Source organism: Xiphophorus maculatus, chromosome 16 (assembly GCF_002775205.1).
Source record: "Xiphophorus maculatus strain JP 163 A chromosome 16, X_maculatus-5.0-male, whole genome shotgun sequence".
NCBI lineage: Eukaryota > Metazoa > Chordata > Actinopteri > Cyprinodontiformes > Poeciliidae > Xiphophorus > Xiphophorus maculatus.
In genome coordinates, this window is record NC_036458.1 from 12,306,070 (window position 1) to 12,331,304 (window position 25,235).

General features: G+C 39.2%; 1 protein-coding gene across 1 annotated transcript; it reads right to left on the reverse strand.

Moving 5' to 3' along the window:
- Positions 1-261: 261 nt before the first annotated feature.
- abca3 (ATP binding cassette subfamily A member 3) lies at positions 262-24,890 on the reverse strand. The gene is made up of 31 exons (XM_014472600.2): positions 24,583-24,890; positions 23,116-23,214; positions 21,394-21,640; positions 19,404-19,531; positions 17,018-17,183; positions 16,592-16,851; positions 16,378-16,494; positions 15,275-15,395; positions 13,811-13,984; positions 13,542-13,723; positions 11,723-11,869; positions 11,485-11,614; positions 11,235-11,389; positions 10,794-10,949; positions 10,494-10,704; positions 9,639-9,789; positions 9,084-9,182; positions 7,572-7,770; positions 7,183-7,489; positions 6,497-6,770; positions 6,189-6,393; positions 5,846-6,065; positions 5,069-5,227; positions 4,811-4,983; positions 4,317-4,451; positions 4,032-4,226; positions 3,757-3,944; positions 3,510-3,680; positions 3,003-3,199; positions 2,843-2,916; positions 262-2,043 (listed from the first exon to the last, which is right to left on the reverse strand). The coding sequence occupies exons 2-31, from the start codon at positions 23,167-23,169 to the stop codon at positions 1,912-1,914; spliced, it is 5,127 nt and encodes a 1,708-aa protein (XP_014328086.1). The 5' UTR covers positions 23,170-23,214; positions 24,583-24,890; the 3' UTR covers positions 262-1,911.
- Positions 24,891-25,235: the final 345 nt, after the last annotated feature.

Sequence of the window (25,235 nt, forward strand, 5' to 3'; positions counted from 1 at the left end):
ACCATTCTGAACGTCAAATATTCACTAGCATTATAAAATGTTTACCCAACATTGTGCAGTTCCAATATAGATGTATACATTTCTTTTTTATTTTGACATGACACTGTATTAATAAAGATTTCTAAATTATATTCTGCTGTATTTGTTATTTTTAAACAATCATTACCAGTGTTACCAGTTTCACATCTGCCTGCAACTAATACAAAATAGATTATGCAAGAACAGTTTCCAGTATTCTCGATAGAAAACCCATAATCACACTTAAAGGTTTGCTCCCATTTGCATGGAGAGCATTATTTTATTTAAAAAGGACAATGATACATACAGATTTGACAGGTTCAGTTCCATGGTACAGTACAATACACACTTACAACGATGCAAATTCCCTTTTTTAAAATATGACACCGTAATTTCAGCAGGAGTCGATCTTTAAAAGTTTGCCGTGCGTACATTTCAAGTGTTCATGCTGTAACTCTTTCAAGTCATTCGCTTAATGGGAAAGAATTGTGCAAAAAAATACAAAAGAAAAAAAGTCATAAAAGTGAAAATTAAAAGATAACGTATTATCTTGCTTATGTTAGACGGCATGGGGGAAGCGTACATTCATCAGACTGCTGAAGTGATTCGCTCGAATATGAGGAGATGAGCAGATAATCTTATTTGTCCCGGTTTGTATCACAGAGATTACAGGAAACCAGGAGACTTGGTTTACCTAAGTCGGAAATGTTACTATTTAATAAATGTAGCTCTGAGTATTTCTAGATAATATATGGGGAATATAATAATGTTGACAAGTTTTGATCTAGGGTGTAATATATCATGAATGGCAGAAGAAAAAGTTAGTAAAATACAGTGATGATTATTATCTCTCAGAGAAAAAGCTTTGGTTTGCTTAGAAGAAGTATTCCTAATTCCTAACTAATTTTGTCATATATTAAATTAGGTTTGTTGTTTTTTTAGGATAGAAGTTAGTTAAGGAATAACAATAATAACAGGGCAGATTTATTATTTGCCCTATTATTATTCAAATTAAGATTTTCACTGCATCATTTGCATAAGTGCAATTTAATTACCTGTAAGAGCATGTAAGCTAAACTGTAATGGTTAACATTGCTGCTGCTGCATGTTGCTGCAGAAACTGTGATTCCCATTAACTGAAAGAGGAGGAGTACAGTCTATAATAAGAAATAATTAAATTTAACTTAAGGATTATTCTTCATTACCTGCTGCTCTCCTCCCGCTGAACTTCATGCTTTTGCTCATTTAGATTTCCCGCATGCATTACACTGAAAACAGTCTTGATTTGAGTACGAGTACCATAGATGTGTCACATTATGTACATCTGGCAACATTAAGAGACTCTTCGGTGTCTGGAGTCCTTCTGTTCAGGACGACATAAAAAGAATTAGTTTGTTGGATAAGGCTCGAAGGTGCACAGCAGCTTCACAATCATCAGTGGTTCACTCTCCTGTGATGACAATCAGCACAAAGTCTTGGGAACAGAAGTCATAAAAGTCATAAATAAGAAAAACAAAGTTTGCACAAATATTAAACGCACACAAACACACATACACACATTAACCCCCTCACACACAGTTCGTAGTGGTTGAGGGTTGACATTGCGTTTGACTCGATTAAAAAAGGTGCAGATCTAGGAGTTTGTCACTTGGTATAATCAACACCCCACAAGCTACGATAAGAGTCAGTGTTCCTAGCTTCAGACGGCAACAACAAACAGTGTGACTGAGCAATTAAAGTCTCATGAAGCAGAAGAGATGCTCAAGTTTCAGACTGGACCGTTGACTTTGTTAGTGTTGATGTTCAAGTCAGAGATGGAGATGGGAGTCAAACAATGTTTTTGCTTCCACCAGGTTTTAGGTTGACTATGGACGGATTCCTGGCTCCTTCCACCTACTTCCTGTCCGTTTGTGTGCAGTGTTGGAACTGAGCAAAGCTGAGGAATACTTGCTCCAGAGATATCTGGCTCACACAGTAGTCTTCAATGCGGTACTTCTCTTTGGCTGCCTCCAACGTGCCAAACACCTGAACAGTGGAGAAAGAAGGTGACGAGGGGAGACAAAAGAGATGAAGCATGTCTTTGTGATGAGGTAATGTAATTTTAACCACTTAAAAACTGTATTTATTTCAAATATAAATATTCTTATATTGTATTTATAATATAAATATACTTTTTAAAATTTTCTTATGCACATTTATTATATTTGTTATGTTGACATATTATGTCATGTCATGTCATGTCATGTCATGTCATGTCATGTTATGTAATGCATGAAATCTAAATGACTAAAAGCATACAGTTTGTGTCTATCCTGAAGCATATAAGCATTGGTGCTGGTTGGCAACGAAACTGACAAAGAAATATTACAAAATTTTGTATTTGCCACAAAATACTTAATTTTAACAAGAAAATATAAGTCCAAAATATTCAGAGAAAATAGTCCAATGTTTTAATTATATTGATTGCTTTTCTATTTCAATGTTTTTTTTTCTTTTTTCGCCACGTTTCTTTCATGTTATTTTCTAAAATGTATTGTTTTTGATCAATCAGTTCCGTAAAGGTTCTTTGTCATGTGAATGTTTGGTTTGTTCCTTTATTAGGAAAAAAAAAGTACGTTTTCACATCAAACATTTTGTAGAACTTCATTTAGTTTCTAGAATCATTACTTAACTCGCTTTGTTCTCCTTATATCTACCTAAGTTACTAGTTAGTTATTCCTTCTCCACTAGAGGGAGCTCTAGCACAGCCCATTTAGAGAGGCAGTTACTTTCTGTGACATACAGCTGAACTAGCAGCCGTTCGATATGAACATAGCGACTGTACCTGTGCCCAGGTTAGTGCTTTATCTGTCAGATGGTAGTGAACCATTCCTTGGTGCTCATCTTTGAGTTGACTTCCTGTTTGTGAGAGAAAGTCCAAAGTGAGATTTGGTTTGCTTGCACAGTTTTGGTCTCAACTCCACTTTTATCCTGATGCCTCTGACCTGGGAAGGTGCTTTCAATGAAGTCTTTAAAAAGCTGCAGGTCGCCGTCCTCCAGATCATCCTCCTTGTGGACTTTAGCCAGCAGCGTGTAGCCACTGCCAAACTTGCTCTTCAGGTGTTGGGGACTCCCGAGGCACTTGAACTGACCGTTCACCATCACTGCCAGCCTGGTGCAGAGGGCCTCACACTCCTCCATGCTGATGTGAGAACACATCCATTTACATTGACCAAAATGTAATTGGTCAATACATATTTTTATTATTTATATTAGTATATGTTATTATCTTTGTAAACGTAAAAATTAATCTACTCTCTTTCGTTTCTTTAGACAGTTTGTTCCAAAGATTTGTTCCATTAACGGAGATACAACATTCCGTTTGTTTAGTTCTGACTTTGTTGTTTTGGTTTTTTTGTCTCTTACCTTCTCAAATGATAAATTCTATCTCTTTTAATAATTCTCTTTTGCTCATTTTTACCAAACAAGTAAAGAATTAATAAAGAGTTCACCTATGGGAGGTAATTATTATGGCCTTCCCAGACTCCCGGGTGCGAGTGACGGCGTCCCACAGCAGTCTCCGAGCGACAGGGTCCATCCCTGTGGAAGGCTCATCCAGGAAGATGACCGGAGGCCCACCAATCAGAGCCATACCTGCACTCAGCTTCCTCTTATTACCGCCGCTGCATGAGTTCAAATATCTCAGTTAACACTGTATGTACTAACTGTTTCATCTGTACAGGACAGAGCTCCACTCACCTGTAGCTGCGGGTCACTTTATCAGCATGAGGCTCCAGCAGCAGCGACCTCAGGACATTCTCCACACATCCAGCTACATACTTCTCTGGGATTCCTCTGAGTCTGGCGTACATGCTCAGCGTCTCTCTTCCTGTCATGTGATCCAGCACGGCATCAAACTGAGGACAGTAACCAATGCGCTGCTGCACCTGCGACAGCGGGATAAACATTTGTGTCAGATTTCAGCACCATCTAATCCGTCTTTCACTGAAATAGTGTCCCTTTCTCTGACTCACCTTCTTAATGTCCCTCAGGATGCTGTAGCCGTCTATGTAGGCGTCTCCGGATGTGACGCTCTCGTCACCAGTCAGCATCTTAAACGTCGTGGTCTTTCCTGCTCCGTTGAAGCCCAGGAGGCCGAAACACTCACCCTTCCCCACCGCGAGAGACAGCCTGTCCACAGCCAAGAGGTTCTCCCCACTGCTGTAAACCTGAGCAGGACAGAGCGACGTGATTACCTGCCACATTTTTACATCTCGACGCAGCACGCATATTTACACTGAGGCAACTGTGCAACTCACCTTACTGAGCTCGTGCAGTATGAGAGGGCTGCCGACCATGGACTCCACCACTGGCTGGCACTCCAGGACCCGCTTCCTCTCTTCAGCCACATCCCGATCCTCTGGAAGGAATGCCGCATCATCCAAGAGAGTCACCTGAGGTCCAAGCAAATATGTTAGATCAAAATATGACAGTATTTTATCCTACTTCAATATAAATTTTAAATCACATTTTCTTACATTTAATACCAATAAAAGTTAGAAAAGTAAAAAAAAAAAAAAATAATTCCTTTAAAAAAATGCATAACATATTTAATAATCTTAACTTGAAGGTGTTGAATTACTTTTCCGCTTAAGCTACTTTTTTTTAACTCACACTATGGATTAAAACATACAGACATGTCATCCTTTCTTTTCCTTGTGATTCACAAATGGAAGAAGAAAATATTCACTGCAGTTTGTGCAGTTTCTAAATAAAGAGGACGGTCAAGCTGAAGTATTTTTGTTGCCTCCACCTGTTTGCGTTTTCTGCCCAGAGAGGTGAAGAGCCTGCAGACGGTGCGGACACACTGCAGCTCGATGACAAACAGCAGAGCATTGAAGACGACGCCCTGCACCATGAGGGACACCAGGAAGCGACCTACACCAGGCTCTGACATGGAGAAGTAGTTTGGCTGGTATGTGATATCTGCAAAAACATAGCAACACTCAGTCAAATTCATGATTTTCATAATCTTTTTTATTAACTTCAGCTCTGTTGAAGAGGAACTTACTTAAGACTTTGCAAATGACTTCGCTGATTTCACTGGAGGTGCAAAACTTTATGAATTCATAGTTCTGGTAGAACTGGCTGAATGACATGCCCAGGCAGTAGTTAGGGAAGATCAGGAACACCTTATCCAATAAGTGTGACAGGTGCACCAGGTTTAACTCTGCAAGAAATAAGGAAGAATGACTATAAACAGTAATGATGGACACTTAATTGGCCTTTGCATGACTGTCATTATTGATTTTAACTATTTACCCAAAGATAATCTCAAGGATTTTTCACAAACACCTTCCCTCATACAGTTGAAATCACACCTGCAGTTTCTTACCTTTCCAGAACAAGAAGCTTCACACATCCCACTTTAACTAACCAAGCGCCAACTCTGTGAACATTAGCCCTCAATGCCTTCCCACACAATAATAAAGATCATTGTATTTGGCAAGAAGAGGCAAATTAATTTGTGCAGTTTTACTACAGGGTACTTATTTCCTGAAGTATTTATGCCTTTTAAACTGTTTATTTTGTCTTAATAAAACCACTAATTTCAGTTTATCTTATTGGGAGTTTAAGTGATGCATCAACACAAAATAGGTGGAAAGAAAATGCTTTACAAAATTCAGTAATAGATTTTGTGTATTTCTGAAAAAACAACTTTTTTGTCAGTTATTGCTGGTTTATGTTCACTTTATATTTAATGATAGTTCTTTCCACACAAAAATGCAATCATTCAGGGTTCAGTCAAAAACAGCCTGCTTTTTTTACTTTTGTGCCCATTTCTCACCTGGGATGGTCATGATGGTAACGGTCAGAAACGTGGCCGTGCCGGAGATCATATTGAAGATAGTCAGGCGTGTGTAGGCGGTGGCAGCAGTGGAGAAGAAGAAGCTGAGCAGATACATCAGAGGCACGATGGCCCAGCCGTACAGGAGGAGTATCAGGAGAACATCGATGAGGTGGTGATCCGCCACAAAAGCCTCAACTCCAAACGCTTGGAATACAACCTGGAACGAAACACGAAAACACACAAAATCTCTTCTTATGGTAGCCAAAACAATCCAAACCACAGCCAGATATTTATTCTCAGAGTATTTCTTCTGTGAACAGAGGTTGGATTTCCCACTGACCAGCATGAGGAGGCATGGCAGCAGGAAGTTGACCAGGTCCCACAGCAGGGCAGAGAACCAGAAGTTGGACAGGTAGACGCCGCTGACCTGCTGGACGTGCTTCGACTTGATAGCAGACTCAGTTACAAGCAGCAGGGCGAAAGTGCTAGACAGTGAGGCCATGCCGTACATCAGGTTGATGGCAATGGCAAACCCGGTCTTACTACTACAGAAAACAGAAATAACAAAAAGCAAATGTTACAAATGTTACTCATTAATTTTTCATGCTTCTGCTTCTTTTAATCAGGGACATCCTGTCCTGTACTCACTCTGTGAGCTGGCTCCTCGCAGTCTCAGACAGGTTTCTGGGCATGGGGTAATTGCCTGTCAGGATGGACGCGTTGGGCCCAGCTAGGAGTTTGAACAGAGCATTGTCCACCATCATGAGGGCCGTGGCAGGTGTGTGGTAGCCCTGGTTGTTGAAGTAGGCTGTTGCTTCTGAATAGTGGCTACTCCTGCCAAGGAAGGCAGCGCCCACCACGCAGCGCTCGTTAAAGACCCCGCCTTCTGCTTTCGCATTGGTCAGGACGTAATTAGTGAAATCTAAATAGTCAAAAAGAAAGAAAGCAGATTGTGATTTGACATCTTCATGCAATTTGGTTTTGAATTGTTAATTCCTATATACATTTACACAGTATTAAGTAATTTTTAAGTACACCTTGACTTGTCTGGTTGATGATCTTTGTTCTGACATTTTACATCTACCTGACCATATTTGCAGCAATTTCTAAAGTTTTGGAATCCACAAGTCTCTGTACTTCATGTACCCTACAGATTATGTGCTGACTGTTGCTGCTTTGAGTCACATAGAGTGTTTGAGATTCTTGTGTGACACTTTTTGGTGGGTTGATCCAATTTTAAGAAAGAACCCCTTACCCCCCATTCAAAAGAACTTTTTGTAACAATGTTAGCTGAATACCAAGAGTTAGTCATTTTCTTTCTTTCAGTGTCTCACCTGTGATGTTTCTCAGCTCACCCAGTTGGGCCGGGAGTTGGGATGTATACATTTCTGCTAAAGAAGAAGAAAGCGAACCCGCGCCTGGCTGCAGGGCCACAGGGACCCTGGTGGGACCGTAGTGGCTGAGGGCCAGCCTCAGCAGGGGGGCGTCCTGGTGGTTAGGGAGGGTGCGCGCCACCACTAAGGCCACAACAGTGAAGATCAAAGGGACCAAGAACTGAGCCACCATCACCTTCCAGTTCCTCCAGCTGTACAGTGCCCTCTTCAGAAACATGGCATAAAACTGCTGCAGGTGGAGTCTGACCTGTTGACGCAAACCCAGCAGAACTCAAACAGAGCTGTGGATGTTATACGCTGAATATAACATGTAACTTCTGCAGTCTTACCCCTGTGTTCAGTTTAATGTTTGACCCATCATCAGAGATGAGTGTTCCACTGTCTGTGAAATCAGTGACATCTGTCAGGCCACTGATGCTGCTGGCGTCATCGGTGGTCCAGTCATGGGAGCGTCTCTCATGTTGGTACTGAAGGGCTGGCAGCTGGATCGCCTGAATGTCCAAACTAGAATCCACCAGCTTTCCAACTCTGCAGACATAAATTGACCACAGACTTTGTTTTTTGTTTTTTTTTACCGCCAGGATATAAATTTAGCTTTCATAATAAAAAATAAAAAAACACAGTAGAAAAGTTGTTTTCTTTAACCTATGGATAAATAAATTGCTACTTTTAGGAGACCAGTGCAGTGGTCAGACTTTCTGCTAAAAAAAATTTCAGACTTCAAACAGAATTCCCAGTGAAAATGAGATTTTGACTTTAAAAAGTTAAACATTCTTGCTCCCCCTTGAAGCAAGAATGTGCTTGCTGCAAGCACATTCTTGAAGAAAACACAATGCAGCTTTCACAATGCATTGTGAAAGTTTTGAGGGTTTTTCTCTCAATAAACCAGTAGGACACAGAGTGCTGCACAGTCTCTATGAGAGAGCATCCTTTACTGACCCCCAGGTGTTTGAATGCAAGGAATCCAGAGAAATATGCTTGAAATGCTTTTGTAGGTAGTCTGGTCAAGGAGCAGAACAATTAGTCAGCCCCTCGGGAGGCTTGCAACTAGAAACTGTCCATGTCGGATGTGGCCAAGACATATCCACAGCACTTAGCAGTGAATAAATATCACTGTCACCAGCACGATGGTCAGGTCAGTTAGAGACGTTCACATCAATGTTTCACAGAAAAAGTAAGGAATGACAGATAATCAATATATTTTGATTTAAAAGCATGAAAACTAAATCTTTGTTCCCACTGTGCACAGTTTTAATCTTTTCTCAGAACACTTCAGGTTTTCAGGAAATTAGAAATCAATAAACCCTTTCAGGTCTTGTTTTGTCCCACTTGTTTGTTCAGATACCCAGAAGTAGGGGAATATTATTATCACTTACTGTTTTTGTTTAGTTTATAGCATTCTACTCACTGCAAAGTGACAACAAAGGGTAAAAAAGCTCTTGGATGCATTTTTAAAACTAAATATGAAGTCTTTTATTAAGGTTTTCAAATAAAAGCTAGTCTCGGTACATATCTGATGTTTTCGGTATGAACAGAATCTCAGCAGGACTTGTAAATAATGAGGCTTTGGGAGCAGCAAAGTTATCATTAAACATCCAGTATCAGCAGCAAGCAGAGCTAAATCCACAGCAGAGGAAGCGACTGCGCGCAAGTTGCCACAGATACAGAATCAAACCCATGAGGAAGCAGAAAGACGTGATAAATGAGCAGCAGGAACTGGAGTTATATGAACAAAGGAGGAAGGCAAACATCAGCTCCAGCTTAGTTTGAATCTGAAGACAAACATTGCTCCTACAAAAAAAAGGTGTGGTTGAGAAAATAAGGAAGATCCTGTGTCCTACCTGAGAAAAACTTCTTCCATGGTGGTCACTGAGGCTCCATAGCTTGCAATTCCCAGTTCCTCTTTGTTCATTTCCAGCTCAGCAAACAGCAGCTCAAACCTGCATAAACAAACAAAAGAGCTGTGCTACACTGTACATCACCTGCTGACTTTCAACTGTCAATGGGAACAGGGGTCAAGGTATAGCAAGGTCGAAAAAGTGATAGCCTAAAACCACTTAAATTTCCACAATAATGTTCTTGTTAAATAATATACTCTTCTACTGTTTGACCCAATGTACAAAAATGTATGTAAAAGAGACAAAAATAAAAAAGTAATGATGTTCATTTTAGATGTAATGAGAAACAAATCTGAGCTAACTGCTAACACACCAAGTGACTCCAGATTTAATTGTGAGTCATTTGCTGACTCACAAAATGTACTCCTCATAAATCAGTTCAGAATAATTACAACTTAGTCACTGATTTGGGGTTTTGTGAATCTAATACCTGGAAGGCCGCCCACACTGTGATTACAAGAGCTTTAGCATGAATGATCTGGGGGCAGCATAACTTACCTGCTGGTGCTTTCTTTAGGCAGGATGTAAGAGAGCTCGGCTCCGGCGCTGCTCTCCATTGTAGCATTGGGAACATACATATGGACAAGGCGAGTGATCTCTGATACATTACAAAGTGAATCTTTGACAATCACCATGTGGTAGCCAGCACCTGGCGAACAAACGCAAACATACATGTTATTTTTATAATAATTTTTCCTTTACTAAGCAATGCAAAATTGGAAATGTTAAGATATTATATTGGCAAAGCCACTGGGTCACAGATCCAGATCCTTAAAATCCATGTAAGAAGTGCAATGTACTTTTGTCAATGCAGTATATGTATAAGTTGTTTAAATTACTTTTTTTATTTGGCTTTGATTTGCATTTTTTCTGTTCACGATTCTTGTCTTTTTCTTTTTTTTCCACAATCGTATTTAACTCTCTTGTGGTTTTAGCGAAACGCTCAGGAGGAGAGCGGCAGATGTCACAGTCAGACAGTGCAGAAGCCAGGGGTGGCAGGTGCCCCATCAGACAGTCAGTTCCCAAAACCCCACAAAACAAAAAAAATTCATGCGGAGGCAGAGTGACTGTACCAGATCGTGCATAGGGTAAAAAGCTTGTGGGGTCCGATTGACCCCATCTCTTAAGCCCACAGGAGGGTTAAGCAAAGGAGTTGAAGCCTTTACAACTGCTGCCTAATCATTGCATTTTAGTTTCCCTAGAGGTCAGGAAAGGTGAAATTAAGTCTCAATATATAAAGTGAACAGAAGAGAGAGACTGAACTTGTTTTTAATATTAAAAGAACAAAATGTACACCCTGTAAAAATCTCTTCAGGCAAAGGCCTGCTGCAGCGCCCTACACCTTTTTCTTACCGTATTTGTTCTTCAGGAATAATGGCGATCCGCAGCACTGCAGCTCGCCTCCTGCCATGATGGCGATCCGGTCACCAAGCAGGTCGGCCTCATCCATGAAGTGAGTGGTGAGCAGGATGGTGCGACCTCGTTTCTCTCCCTGGAGAAGGTCCCAGGTGGCCCGTCGTGCTGATGGATCCATCCCCGACGTGGGCTCATCCAGCATGACGACCTGGAGGTAGGAGCAGAGGAGGTATTCACTGACGGAGGGAGACATTAAGTAAATGAATGACCATAAAAGGCACTTGTAAAGTTCCTGACCTTGGAGTCCCCAATGAGGGCGATTCCGATGGAAAGCTTCCTCTTCATGCCGCCAGAGAGGGTCTTGGAGCGAGAATGCCGCTTGTCCTCCAGGTTCAAAATGCAGATGATACGATCCACCTCGTCTGAAATTTGCTCCTTGGAGAAGCCTTTTAGCTGTATAAAATAAACATTTACATAACAAACAATAATCCATTTCTATTTACTAGCTTCACATTTTTATATTTAAGTCAACGGGCAACAAATAAGTTTTGACCTTCAGTCTAAGAGGTCATTTTAAGCTCCTTTACACCTTAAACTTGCATCTAATTAGAAAGCAGTTCTTGAAAACAGTGGCACCACTGGATAAAGAGTTTCATGTTTACCTTTTGGTGTGAGGAAAAATCATAAGATCAGTTTACAGTTATAAGTAACTTTGCATGTTGCTATATCGTTCAATACCTGTGCATAGAAGAGCAAATGCTCTCTCACTGTGAGGTTGTCAAACAAAACGTCATGCTGAGGACAGAGGCCCAGACTGCGTCGGATCAAAGCCATGTCCTGACAGATGTCGTAACCATTTATGTAGGCCCGACCGCTGGTGGGAGGAAACAGACCTGCAATGTGAAGGAAACAGAACAGATCCCAGTTAGGTGACTCATTTGATGTGCATGGTCAGTGTTTGCTTCCGGTCATGTTTGTGACTGGTGACCTGTAAGCATGGACAGTGTGGTGGTCTTCCCAGCACCGTTGTGTCCCAGCACCACTGTGATCTGCCCCTCGAACATGTTCAGCGTCAGTTCTCGCACCGCCTGCCGTGTCTTGTTCCCTACTTTGAACTCCTGGCAGAGGGAGATACCCAGAACCAGTGCAACCATTACCATAACGTGTGCACACCTGGGACCCAGAGCCTTTAATACCCAAGAGATAGTCGGTCTTCAGCCTCTTACCTTAGTGAGGTGTTTAATCTTTATTCCAGATACTACTCCAGCTGGCTCCTCCTCTATAAACTCTCCCTTCATAGCTTTTTCTGCATCCTCGTCTTCCTCTTTCTCGTTTACCATAGCCATGCGAGGGCTGCTGCACCAGTATGAAGGCTGCGGTTCAGAAGATTAAAACAAAATACGCAAGAACTGTTATCAATGCTTTTGAAAACATTACATTTTCACTTACAAATAATAGGGATTAGACAGAGGAAACAAAGGAGCACAGCTGAGCTGCAGGATTGATGTTTATGTGCATGAGAAGAGAATGTTTCTTCCTAAGAGTCAGAATAAAAGCTCATTTTTTGCCCACCATCCTCACACACACAATGGATGCTGACAGACGTGCGTCAGCGTCTAAACCACACCCTACTGGCAGTCCCTTGAATTCCTGACCAGCTGGGAAACGAATTACCAGGAATTTATTTTTGTGTAAAAACACATGTGTTTGTGTAAAGAAACGTCACTTTGGGATCACACAAAGTTGTTGTAAAGATAAACAGTGTTTGTGTTGGCTGGTAAGGACTTCCTGTTATTCTAACCAGCTGAACCTGAAGGTCTCATTCTGGCTGACATGCTTGAGCCTCCCATTTTAAGTCTCTTCCAATCTCTCTGTATCAAAACCAGTCTCACTGAAAGCAGATGTCTCTCTTGGGCTCTTACACACCCACACTTACTGGTGTTTGGAAGAAGAAAAATGCATTAAACAGACCAAAATGACAACCGCCGTTCTGTATAAAGTCTTTATCAAATACACCTGTCAAGGAGTGCCTGACTCTAAAATGAAGAAAAAAAAAACCTCCCCGTAGCGAGGCTGCAAACAGATCCATGTATTCTTATCTTATGTGTTTCTATGTGTGCATTGATGCTAACCTATTAACAGTAACATTGGCATCATATCAGTTGTTGCCTTGCGAAAAATTTTTATGTTAACTATTAATGACATGCTCTGAAGCCACACCAAATAATAGTCTGTCCAAGCACATGCCTGCATGAAAACTGTTGCAGTGCAGGGCCTGTTCCTTTCTATCTTGAAGCTACAACTAGCATTAATAACGTAATATTGTCAGAAGGGAAATCTGTAAACTCTGCTGCTACTTCATGTTTATTTTAGTGGGTGAAGTAACTATATCTATCAGCCACTGAAACATTATCCACATACCTCTACCTCAGTCTTTTTTGCTTCTTTATATTTTGTGTTATGTTCGACTCAACAGTGTGCATTTGGAATGTAGATATTTATAACAGTTTGATTTTGGAGGAGTTGCTGTAAATGTGAAGAAGGGATGCACATTTTTTAATTATCTTAAATTTCTGCTACATTTTAAAAAATGTTGATGTTACTGACAGTGTTAGCTTGAGTCCTGGAGAGATGAGTCTAAAAATTGGCCCAGGTGATACTTTAATGGTGCAAACTACAATTAGAAAATATTTCTGCTCATTAGCCTGTCTATTTTATATTCTAAAAACCCTTTGATTATTTCTGATTTACATTTAAAGGTAACAGTAGTAAACATACCGGTTCCTAAATTGGATAAAGCACATGCAGTTTAGTGTACGGTATTTAAATAAAAGAAAATTGCATAGAGTCCAAGTTTACAAAAGTTGTGCTGAAGAAGCGTTAGGGATTTTTATCAACCATCAAGTTCACATTTTCAGGCCTTCTTTTTTAGTTTGAAACACCAATTAAAACCATAATTGACAAAATACTAAAATATCAATTTGCACTCTTATCCCTAAGCCCCAGAAGTTTCTTTTGCATTTGGTGTTTTGATGATTGGCGTACCAGTAGAAAGAAGTAAGATGGAAGAGGCACTCCGTACTCTCCGGGAAACACTGCCTCCATGTACCAGGCCACCAGGCCGTAAAGCACCGAGTCAAAGAGCAGCAAGCACAGAACCTGGGCCATGGAGAAGTCATCGTCCACTGTCACAGAGTCAAACAGGTTTGACCACTGGATTCCAGTACCTGAGGAGCAAAGAATTGATAATAAATACTTGAAATAACAAAGAAAACTGTAGCATTTCAGGGGTTGAGTTTGATCACAAACCTCACCTTTGCCTTCAAACATTCCTATAAGTTGAGCTCCCATGGCCATGGCCACATTGGAGATAAGGCAGGCCGACACTTTTTGAGCGTGGCTCAGTAAGTCATAGCGAGGCCACAAGAACAAATAAGGCAGGTAACTGAGGAAGTAGATGAAGCCGCCCGCTGCTGCCGCCACGTTGGCTAAAAAGCATCAGAGAAAATTTTGAAAATTCATCTTAAAAATGGGAGCAATCTTGCAAAAGAAACATTACAGATATATTCTGCTGGCTGATACAATTCAATAACATAAATGAAAGCAAATAGCTGACAGGCAAAGGATTTTGTGAGCTCTTCAAAAAGCCATTTCCTTGTTTGGCAACGTGAATCTTCCCGGAGGTTCAGATAAAACATTAAGGGAGGAAAAATGGGAAAGGAAGCAAAACTGACAGACTAGGAGCTGCTTCTGCTTCCAACTCCAATGAGCACAACATGAACCCATCAAAGACCACTTGTAGCAGTCAATGTGACATTCTGAGCTCAACTGGAACATCCATTGGTCAAATGCCATTATCTCCTCCTAAAATTAAGTTTTATAAGAGTAGCAACAGTTGCCATTATTTAAATGAGTCAGCTTATCAACAATGCAAAGGTCAGGAATGGTAGACTGAAGTGATAGCTGAAAACAAGAGTAATAGAGGTAATGCAGGTCAAGATTACCAAGTGAATTTTCTGACACAGATAAGAAAAATGAGTCACAGGTGAAAAAGTGCAGTGAGGTCACATTTTGAAACAACATATCAATGCACCGATGTCAGTCTTAAAAGAGTAAATAATTGATCTCAAGCTTTCCAAGACCTTCCTTCTGTAAACATTTCCAAGTGATGTACTCAAGATACTTTTCATGTAATGAATAACAACTTGTGTGCGACTGTTGTAGCAAAATGGAGCAAAAATTGGTCTGAAACCGCTGCAATTTTAGCTGCATTGTTGGAGAAAAGTTAAACGAAATGGATTCTGGTTTGATGGATGGACTTTGAGTGAAAGAGCAAAGAAAGCAGAAAAGGGAAGTGAAAAAGGAGAGGCTTACGCAGCTTGTTTTATCTTTGAGGTTATCAATGAGATGCTGAGATTTAAAATGACCACTAAAGCCTCCTGTTATGCATGTTTTCTAAGATTTACTGTAAGCAGAACATTTGTGATCTTGAAAAAACCACTTAAGTTACATTAAATTACCTTTAAACATTAAAGGTAATTTGATCACTAAATTACCTTTAACCATTAAAAGGTACATATGATTTGTGCATATAAAGATTGTACATATTTCTGTTAAGTCATTGTTTGAACTAAGGGGGAGAATCTGATAAACTGCAAACTGTTGTACAACTTGTACTTTTTTGGGGAAAAAAAAATCATTTGACCACACGTGCAGCACAAAAAAAGCCAGTGAAAAGGAGACTTAATTACCCACTACAAACAGACAAAGCCACCCACCTCGTGAGAAGAAGGCACTGATCATGAAGCTGTAGTTGATGGTGGCCACAGTGAAGACCAGCAGGAAGACAAAGACCAGGGTGGGGTCACTGTTGTTCAGCACTGCACCGTTAGGACTCACCTAAATCAATAACATGGACTGTCAAGGAGGCATCCGGCCTAATGCATAATTTAAACAGTGATGAAAGGGATTTTCAAATAATATGCTTACGAAAAAGAGACAGAAAATTACTGGACAGAAAACCCAAGAAAAAATGTCAGCAAGTGCAATTTTCTGCTCACAATGAACTGTAAAATTTCACAATAACACTACAGATGTAGCACCATCCCACAGAAGTGTGTGGAGGTGTCCATTGCATGGGTTTTTTTGGTGCTTTCAAAATGCCTCTACAGTGAAAATTTTGGCAGGCAAAGTTTTATTTATCTGGCTAACAGAAAGTGTTGCTTAATCATTCTTTTATCTGATTGACAGCTGTCTGTTTTCTATCAGCTCACTTAAATACCTCTGCTGCTAAAATTCACTTTCAAACAAGCAATTGCAATTCAACCAGCCTTCAATAACAGCACTCAGGAGATGCAGTAAGGTCAAAAAAATCTATCAGCTTCCATAACACATATTTAATCTTTTTGAAAAAAAAAAAACAACAACGTATAAAAAATATTATCTTAAACAACACAAGTTTCCAACAGAATAAATATTCAAATCTTTGGCTAAAATGGTGATGGTTATAACAATAGCTATGAAAATACCACAATTATGCTAAGGAGAGAAACATACAACAAATGTAGACTTTAATCAATCTATGAATAATCTGATTAAGATGGAAAAGTAAAAAGATATTTGATATTTTTTTTGCATTTTGGTAAATCTGTCTTCTTTATTCCTTCTGTTTCTCCAAGCGATTAGATGTTTCTAAATGATTCACTGAGAGCACAACCTTTGTAGTCATTTTGCTGAACCACCACTTAAAAGCACTGAGCTTTAAGTTAGATTTACATTGTTTCATTGGATCCATACATGCGGTAAGTAAACACAATAGTAACCATAAAGTCATGTTATTTTTACATCAGAATAAAGGGGATTGTTTTGGTCACAAACTCACCCGGATACAGAGGAGCAGAGTAACAAAAAACACTGAAATGGAGAGGAAAAGGAAGAACATCAGGAACCATGCACTCCAGTGCAGCCAGTTACTGAGGCCCATCATCCTCATGTACTCCTGAAATGGACAAGATAAACAAGGCAAAGGTAATGTATATGTTTTACGGCTGAATTAATCATTTAAGCTACTTTCCTACAGGGGCACGTAACAATACCTTGAGCTTCCGCTCCTTCTCCTGCACCACAGCTCGCACTATGTTGAGGGACGTGTAAGTGAAGCTGAGCACTAAGAGAAGAGGCAGCTGGTTCTGAATGGCCAAGATGAAGACATCATAGATAAAGCTAGGGTAAGGAAAGCGTGACAGAACCACCCTGGTCTGTTTCAGCAGACGGTCTGCTCCAGTACTGTTGTGGGATCGCATGATGGCTTTGTCCACTGCGTGCTGGACTGCCAGAAAGCCCTCACGGTAATAACCTTGGTATGAAAAGATGCATTTTAACAACGCACAGTTAGTAATGTAAATCTGCCATCATTGATCTGGGTTGAAGAAATTATTCACTGAAATCTACAGAATTTGGCAATAACATATGAGGATTTTAAGATATTTAACAGCAATTTATGCACAAAAATTGGTTGTCACCTGGTGTCCCACCATCCTTGTCATGCTGCTCCCTTGGCCCTGGCAGCTGGAAAAGGGGAAAGAGGCTGAGAGTATGCCAGTCCAGGTCACTGTTTGGGCTCAGTTCGGACTTCTCCCTAGGTGGGGCGTTGCGTGGGGTGAAGGTGAAGCGCAGGTGGTAGCTCACCTGTAAGTCAAGAGAGTGAAAATTAAATAAAAACACCAAAATCATAATCAACTTTAGAGCAAAGCTTAATGCTTAGCCTCTCTGGCAGAGTCTAAAGCTCCTTTAAAGGTTTTGTTAACTGAAGGTGTCACAATCTTCTGTTCAAATAGTTATATTAAAGAATCCAGAATATGGTTATGTGTAACCTTCAATATGCCTTCAGGACAAAGACATGTTTTATGTCCCAGAAGTGAAATGGTTTTGATGAGAAATGTGCATCTCAATCACAGAACAAAAGAAAAAGATCTTGTAAAGATGCTGGTTTATCCGCATAAATAAAAGTCCTGCATCAACATCATAGAGGAACAAGCTAAATAGTCTAAAATGAACCACAGAACGCCAGATTAAAGTTTGCAAATGCACTCAGTAACTTCATGTTTTGTAACATGATGAAACTAATCTGTGGCTAAGGGGAAATTTTTCCAAGCCTGAGAGCACCAGCTGTGTATGCTGTGGGGGTGTTTTGGTGCAGAATGGATTGGTGCACTTCCTAAAACAGATGACATCATGAGGAAAGAACATCATATTGTTTCCTTCTTAAAATAATGGCCCAAGTTATTTATTGCCAGAAGAAGATTTGGGTAAAAAAAAAAACAACACTTTTGGCAAAAAGTGACCTACGTCATTACTTTAGGAAGGTGATGAGATGGAAATCTTAAAGAAACATCTCAAGAGATTATGTAGAATATTAAAGCTTGGGCGCTAGTGAGTCAATGACTCAGAAGATACTGCCAAATTAGCAACAAAGTGGCTTAAGGATGAAAAAGTCAATGTTTTGGAGTGGCATTCGCAAAGCCTAGATCTCAGTGCTGTATGAGATTAGTAGGCTTAGTTGAAAAGGTGTATAAGCCTGGAGACCGGACACATTAACACTATTTCTGTCAGGAACAATGGGCCATAATACCAGAAAATGTTTGTGAGAAGATTGCAGAAGGAAATCCAAAACCTTTTACTCAAGTCATAAAGTTAAAAAAAAAACATTCTAACAGATACTATGGATATCAATGTACCATACCAACTTTATTTATGAAGCACTTTATACACCAACAGGATCACAGTCATAAAATACAATGCGATTACAAAATAGAAAAGACTGATATATAAAATACATACAGACACAATAAAACAAATAAAACAAACGTAAAATTCTGAATTTGAAGAAATTATTTTTAAATATCTACAATATCTTGGATATTTTTCCTGGTACTTAGTAAATAATAATTAGAAATAATTCTGGTAATTTTAACTGATGTAAAAAAAAAAAGTTTAGTCTGATTCAATGACAGTAAGAAAAAAATGGTTGTTTGCTTTTTTACACAGTGTATTTAAAAATCTGATTTCAACTGTAAATAAAGAGCGACTAATTTCAATAAAAATAGAAAACTGTGAAGCTTCAGTAATATGACAATAGATTTGTAGATAAATGTTTTATCTACAAATCTAAATATACCTATGTATAGCTGCGATACTTTTTGTGGTGATTAGCCAGTTCAGCAACTTGAGGCTTGTCGCATTTGACTATTTATATCTTATGAGAAATGTAACCACATATATTAGGAACTACACTGAAATATTATCCACTGTCAAGTTTTATCTAATTCTTCTTCAATGTATTACTTTGTTGCTTTGATAAATGAGCCTCTGAACGCACTACTTTGTAAACAAAGGAAAAAATGCTTGAAAGGAATGAATGCTTGTATGTGAACAGTTTACTGTTTTACATTAGACTTTTATGCATTTGTTGTCTCAGACTTTATGACTGTGACTGCAGGTGAACTGAAGTGAAAACAGTAAAGGTGTAAAATGTAATGAGACAGGGTATACAGTGGTGATGTTGGTGATTTACTCTAGTCGAGGTTCATTTCCTTTCACTGCGGTAAGCATCAGTGTTTCCTTTACAGCACAGAGCTCTGCTCTTCTAGTTTTTCTGGCTGCGCAAGAATAAATGTTTTATCTCAACTGTTAAACTCTCCAGACTCAATGAAATTAGACTGGATTCTTCCTTCTATCCAAGCTGTCAACTCTGAACCAGTAAATCAACAACATTTTAAGAAAGTGGACCAGAGGGGCTAAACCAGCAATGCTGGTTTTTCTCCTTACGTAGAGATCAGCTTCAGGATTGTTGACCGAGTATTCAAATGCACATAGCATGGGTGTGACAGAGAATGCGATGCCTTTTACCTGCAGGGGTAGGGGCTCGTCGTCATGAGCGAAGGAGTGCTCAAAGATGACAGCGGCCAATATCTGGTGCGACTGAGGGTCGGTTCGGACGTGCTTCTCAAACTGCTCCTCCGTCTCAAAGCCACGCACTGCGACCAAGACAAACACAAAAAGTGGTACTTCTCTCTCATGTTCGACTGTGCCCATGTCTGCCTCTTGGTTTCTATGTTTAACTCTCACGAGCAGGAAAATAGCCAAGATCTGGCTGCCGTCCTGAATACTGTGACTTCCCCAAACAGACATCAACAATAGATAATTATTTTTAGTTTTGTTTAGTTTTTTTTCCCGAACTTGTCATTTTCTATTCTTCTATCAAACAAATACAAAGATATTGTGAGTACTGCATAAACTGTAAGCATTATATCAGTGCCAGGGTTAAATCTAGGTTAGCCTCATAAAACAAATATTGCGTAAAAGACAATCTGAGGGAATGGAAGGGAATGCAAGCAGCTGCCAAACCAAAAGCTTAAACAATAATCACATAGGTTGCTGGCAATTTCAGTACAGCTTAATGAGAGATTATTGTGCCTTATTTGTTAGTGGGCAAACATAAAAGAAGCAAATGTAACTGTATAATTAGAAAAGAAAATTAGAGTCATATTTTCAGCACCTTGCAATAGTATTTTTACCCCTTGAGTTTTTTCAAATTTTCTCTTTGAAACCACAAGTTTCAATGCACTTTATGAGTATTTTATGTGAATAGAGCACATTTGTAAAGTGGAAAGAAAAGCATGGATTTCTTTCCACTAAAAACCTGAGAGTTCTGCTGCCCTTTCTTAATACATTCAATTTGTACTTTTTGCAACAATTACCAATTCTCTACCAGCTGTGCGTATGCAGAGATTGAAATATTTTACATTTCTTTGCAAAGTGGCCAGAACTCAGTTGAACTGCATTTAGAATCAAGTCTTGCCACAGTTCATTAGTAGAATTTAGATTTGAACTTTGACTGGGCCATTCTAGTACATGAATATGGTTTGAATAGCCAATTTACTATAACTCTGCCAGTATTTGTAGGGTTATCACCGCATGGGAAAGTGAACCCACAACTCAGTCTAAAGCCTTTTGCAACCTCCAACAGGTTTTTTTTCCAGTATTGCCCTGTGTAATGCGGTGAGTCTCTGCAGATCAACATGGACTTTGGCTGCTTCTCTGATTAATGTCCTCATTGTCCAAACCCTATAAATTTCAGTGGTTTACTGATGTAAAACCATATATCCTTTTCCCTGCTATCAGCGTTTACAAAAACTAGATTATTTAGCATTGTGCAGATCACCTACAGCAGTAGTTAAATATGAACCTACTGTTAAAAAAACATTCTATTTTAAGCATGCAGTCCAAGTTTTAACTTCAGAGATCACATGCATGCGACAATAATAAAATGTAATTCAGTTCATTCCCCTCCAACTTCCCCTCTGTATTTTTCGTCTGTTTGAATTATTCATTAATTCAAACAGAATTAATGACATGTGAGATCCAGTGTGGGATCTCACATGTCTGACCTGTCTGACCACAGGAAAACTTGTGAATGCTAGTGCATTCACCCATCTTTGCTTTACACAGCAGCCACTGTGTGTGTGTATGTCTATCTGTCTGTCAAAATGAATCCAAATGTGTCATAATGTTTGCAGAGCTGTCAGGTGTCCTGAGTGTTTGTTTGGAAGACTAGTCATGCAGAAAAGGTATGTACGCGTATGGAGAGACCAAAGAGACGTTATGCCTGTGTCTTGAGGGAGCAGACAGACATGCTATATTGTCCATGCTGCCTTTCTTTCCCTGTCTACAGGGAAAGGACTAGGGTGTGGCATGTTTTCTCTCCTGAGAGCTGTTTCCAGAGGAACCAGTATTCCCAGCTCCGTCCTGATCCACAAACATTGAGAAGCCTGTGGTATTTGTCTTACCAGTTACAACGGTGGCCCCATGCCTGTTACCCTATCTGATGATTACCCACCCGAGTGCAGGGACAGGCTGCCTCGGACGTCCTCCGCCACCTGACGCACCACGCTGGAGTTACTGGGCACGTAGCCCAGCTGCAGGTCTCGTGAAATACGGCTGGGTAAAATGTTGACAGGAAAGCTCTCATAGATGGTGGCATTTGGGTAATCCTGAAAAGGCACCTTCTGACGCAGCACAATGAGGATGCCAGAGAACAGCAGCGGCAAGAGGATCTCCACCAGCGTCACCAGAATCTGACGTTTCTGGAGAGGAGAAATCGGAGATTTTTTTTCTATAGCAGTCAGTCAAGTTGAAATATAGATTAAAACAAAAATACGTGGAAATAAATAAAGTGTCTTGCTAAGGTGTGCATATCTTTCAGGTTCAGCAGGAACATAGAACCAGAATGCAAGTTTCAGAATGCAGAATGCAAAATTCTTCAAATCCTTGGTTTGTTGCATAAAAACAAACTTTAAAATACATTAAAATCTGTTTTTGTGACATTTGGAAAAGTTAAAACAAGAAACACAAATACAAAAAAGTCAAATGTAGTTTTATGGCACTTCCAAAAAGTCAAAATTATTTTAAAGTGCGTTAGATTTGTTTATCAGATTATTACTTCTATTCAGGAAAAAAATGCTTGACTTCATTGACCAGTAGTTAAAGCATAAAGTGAGATGAACAGTTTCAGGACATTGGATGTTTATTATCAAGTTCAAGTCTGTGTCATAACTGAATATGACATCAGCATTAGATCACGTTTACGCAGAATCAATAAAAAATTGGACTTTACTTTGAAAGAAGGGAAGGGTGGATTTAAGCAACACAAAGTCTCTTCTGAAACCAATTATTTCTCTAAGGCCAAAAAATTACATCTATAATATTTTTGCAGCTTTGATATTGAGTCATTATCTCGGCATATAAACACAACATGGAATTCAGATAGACAAAAAAAACTCCCAAGCATTGGGGCTCACATTCCGTAAAGGAGAGTAAAAACATAAAACAGATTCTAAGCACTTCTGTTTAATGCTGAATATAAAAAAAAATAGGCCAAAAATTTTTCTGGATTAAATTTTATCTAATTTGCTTTCTGATGGAAATTCTTTAGGAACCACAATCTCACACAGACGTTTCCAGAGGGTTTAATATTTTGAAGCAAGTATGATTCATAGCCAACAGGCCATTCCATTGCCCAATAATCTAACTTATTGTTGTCATTGTCTGATAATAATGTTCTGCTTCATGCAAGCAGCTACTATCAGTAATAGGCAAACAGAGCTGTGCCAGTATTCTCTGTGGGTGGGAAAAATTAAACATTGTTGAATAGAAGAATTACTTCCTATCATCTGTACACCGTCAGCCTTTGAATCTTATGATATGGTGTTCTGGGAAAACATCTGACTTGTTTAGTCTCATGATTTCTTTCACAATACCTCTAAAAACTTAAATGAAGGAAGATGAGACAGTTCATGAAAACTATATAAGGAAGAAGAAAGCATGTGACATAATGCAGCATAATATAGATATTTATTTTAAGGTGGCTGGAACATATCTGAAATTGTTAATGCAAAATGTTAGTCACTTTATTTTATTTATTGTGTCCAAAAGCCCATCACTTAAAAACTGTTATACAAGCTGCTCTTTGAGTTCAACCAAACTCAAAACCAGACAATATGCAGTTGTAAACCATGATGGGACCTAATAAGGACAGAAAAGGGTTGAATGTCCTACTCACTTGCTGAAGATAATTTTTCCACACCAGCAGTCCAAATTGTCTAGCGATAGCCATAGCTGAACAGACACAAGGCACCAACCAGGCAGCTTTCTTTAGGGGCTGAAAAAAAAAGAAGACATTAACATTTTACAGGGGTTTTTACTTGTTTTTTAAAGGCACTAAACTATGCAAATTTTGAAATAATGCCTGCAAAGGACTCTGATCTCTCAGTTTCCATTTCAAAATAAATGAAGAAAACAAAACAAAAAAAGAGAAGTGAAATTGAGCAATCGACAGTGTTATAATTACCAAATTATCTTAGTCATCTCAAATAGCTACAAAAGTGTTTTTTTGTTGAACTGCTAAAAGAAAGGATAGAAAATCCCCGTCATGTAGTTAAGCCAGCAAACGCATGGAAAAAATGTACTCTGGTCAGGTAAAACCAATTATTTATTCTTGACCCTATATCAAAATGCTATTTGTGGCTATCCCTATTGTGAAACATGGTGATGGTTGAATGACACTGTGGAGATCCTGGAACGAAACATGTTAGAGGCTGCAAAACACCTGAGACTGGCGTGGAGGGTCATTTTCTTTCTACTTCATAGTTATGTGCTGCTTTATGCTGGTCAGCCATACAGTTAAAAATAAAAAATATTTACACCGATGGAAGCTTTAGATTTTAAATTGTCTTTATTGTGTTGATAATTATTTAGACATTTATCATAAGCTGTGAAAAAAAATGTGGAAAATAAAGTTGTGGTTGTAACGTGAAAAAAAAAACGATGGCTAAAAAAGTATTATTTTCCACAATTTCGTATTTTTAAAGTCAGTTTTTACAACATATATCAATACATTTATAAAGATTTTAAAAAATGACCTATGCAAATGTAACTACAGAGATCCATTTGTCAGGTATAGCAGTAAAAAAAAAGAAAGAAAAAAGAAGTGCTCGGGTTAAAATAACATTATTTTTCACAAATGGACAACCGTACAACTCATTTTTGCCTTATTTTGCCTATGCATAATCACGTAATTAAGTCTGAACGTGTAATAACGCTAACAATGGCAGCATTTGTCTGACTTTCGGACGATTCTATTATTATGATACTTCTGGGTTTATGTTACGTATTCGTTGCCTAATTCAGTTTAAAAGGTCATGTGCTATGTATCGAAAAGACAACGATTTCTTTGTTCATCTGTTTTAGTAAACAATAATGCCGTAAAAGACATGGACTCCTTCCTGAAAAATAGAAACTGTCTCTCTCTTCTCTGATTGGCTAGGGGCCGAATTCTCGCTCATCTGATTGGACAATACAGCTGCTTGTCAATTCCTAAGGGATCTCACGAATGCAAACGATGGAGCTAGGTAGAAACGTTGGACAAAAAGGGAAAAGGAAATATTGACGTTTTATATTTACATTTATCTGCAGGCTTGTAGATGGAATTGACAATTTAAAGTCTTATTATGCAAATATGAAAAGTTACCTTAAAATTAAACAGTTTCGGAATATAAACGGTGGTCTTTCGCTCTTTATCTCTCGCTCTCCTCCAGTCGAGGTGAAAACAATTTCCTCCTTATTTTCTCACTCGGGTCCGTAAAACATCACAGCGAGCCTCCCTGTCGATGTGCGGCTGCATCTGGAGGAGCTAAGCGCGTTGGCAGCGAAGCTCGGCCGACTGTTTCCCTTCCAGTTTGCTGCCTGCCAGAGAGGCCGATGACATTGCACCAGCGGCTGGATAAAGTCTGTAAATTCATCCACAAAAAGCCAGCGACCGACAAACGTCAACAAAACACGGAACACGTGACCACAATTGGAGTGTCACGTGATTTCAGCAGCTGGGGGTTTTTAGTGTTTTAAATATTTCAATCTTCTTTAAATCATTGTAGAAACCAAAAATGTATATTAAAAAAATTACAATATAGGCCACTACGATAATAATATATGTTATACTCATTTCCATCATCACTAACAATGACCCTTTTATTTTCAGCCTTACCTCCTGTCTTTTTGTCTTTGCACAAGTAAAATTGTTGTAACACTTGGTGACAAAAATAATTCCCCCAAGCAAACAGGAAGATTCAAACTAATGAAAATGATTTTTAATATTTTTCCCCCTGCATATATATATATACTGCT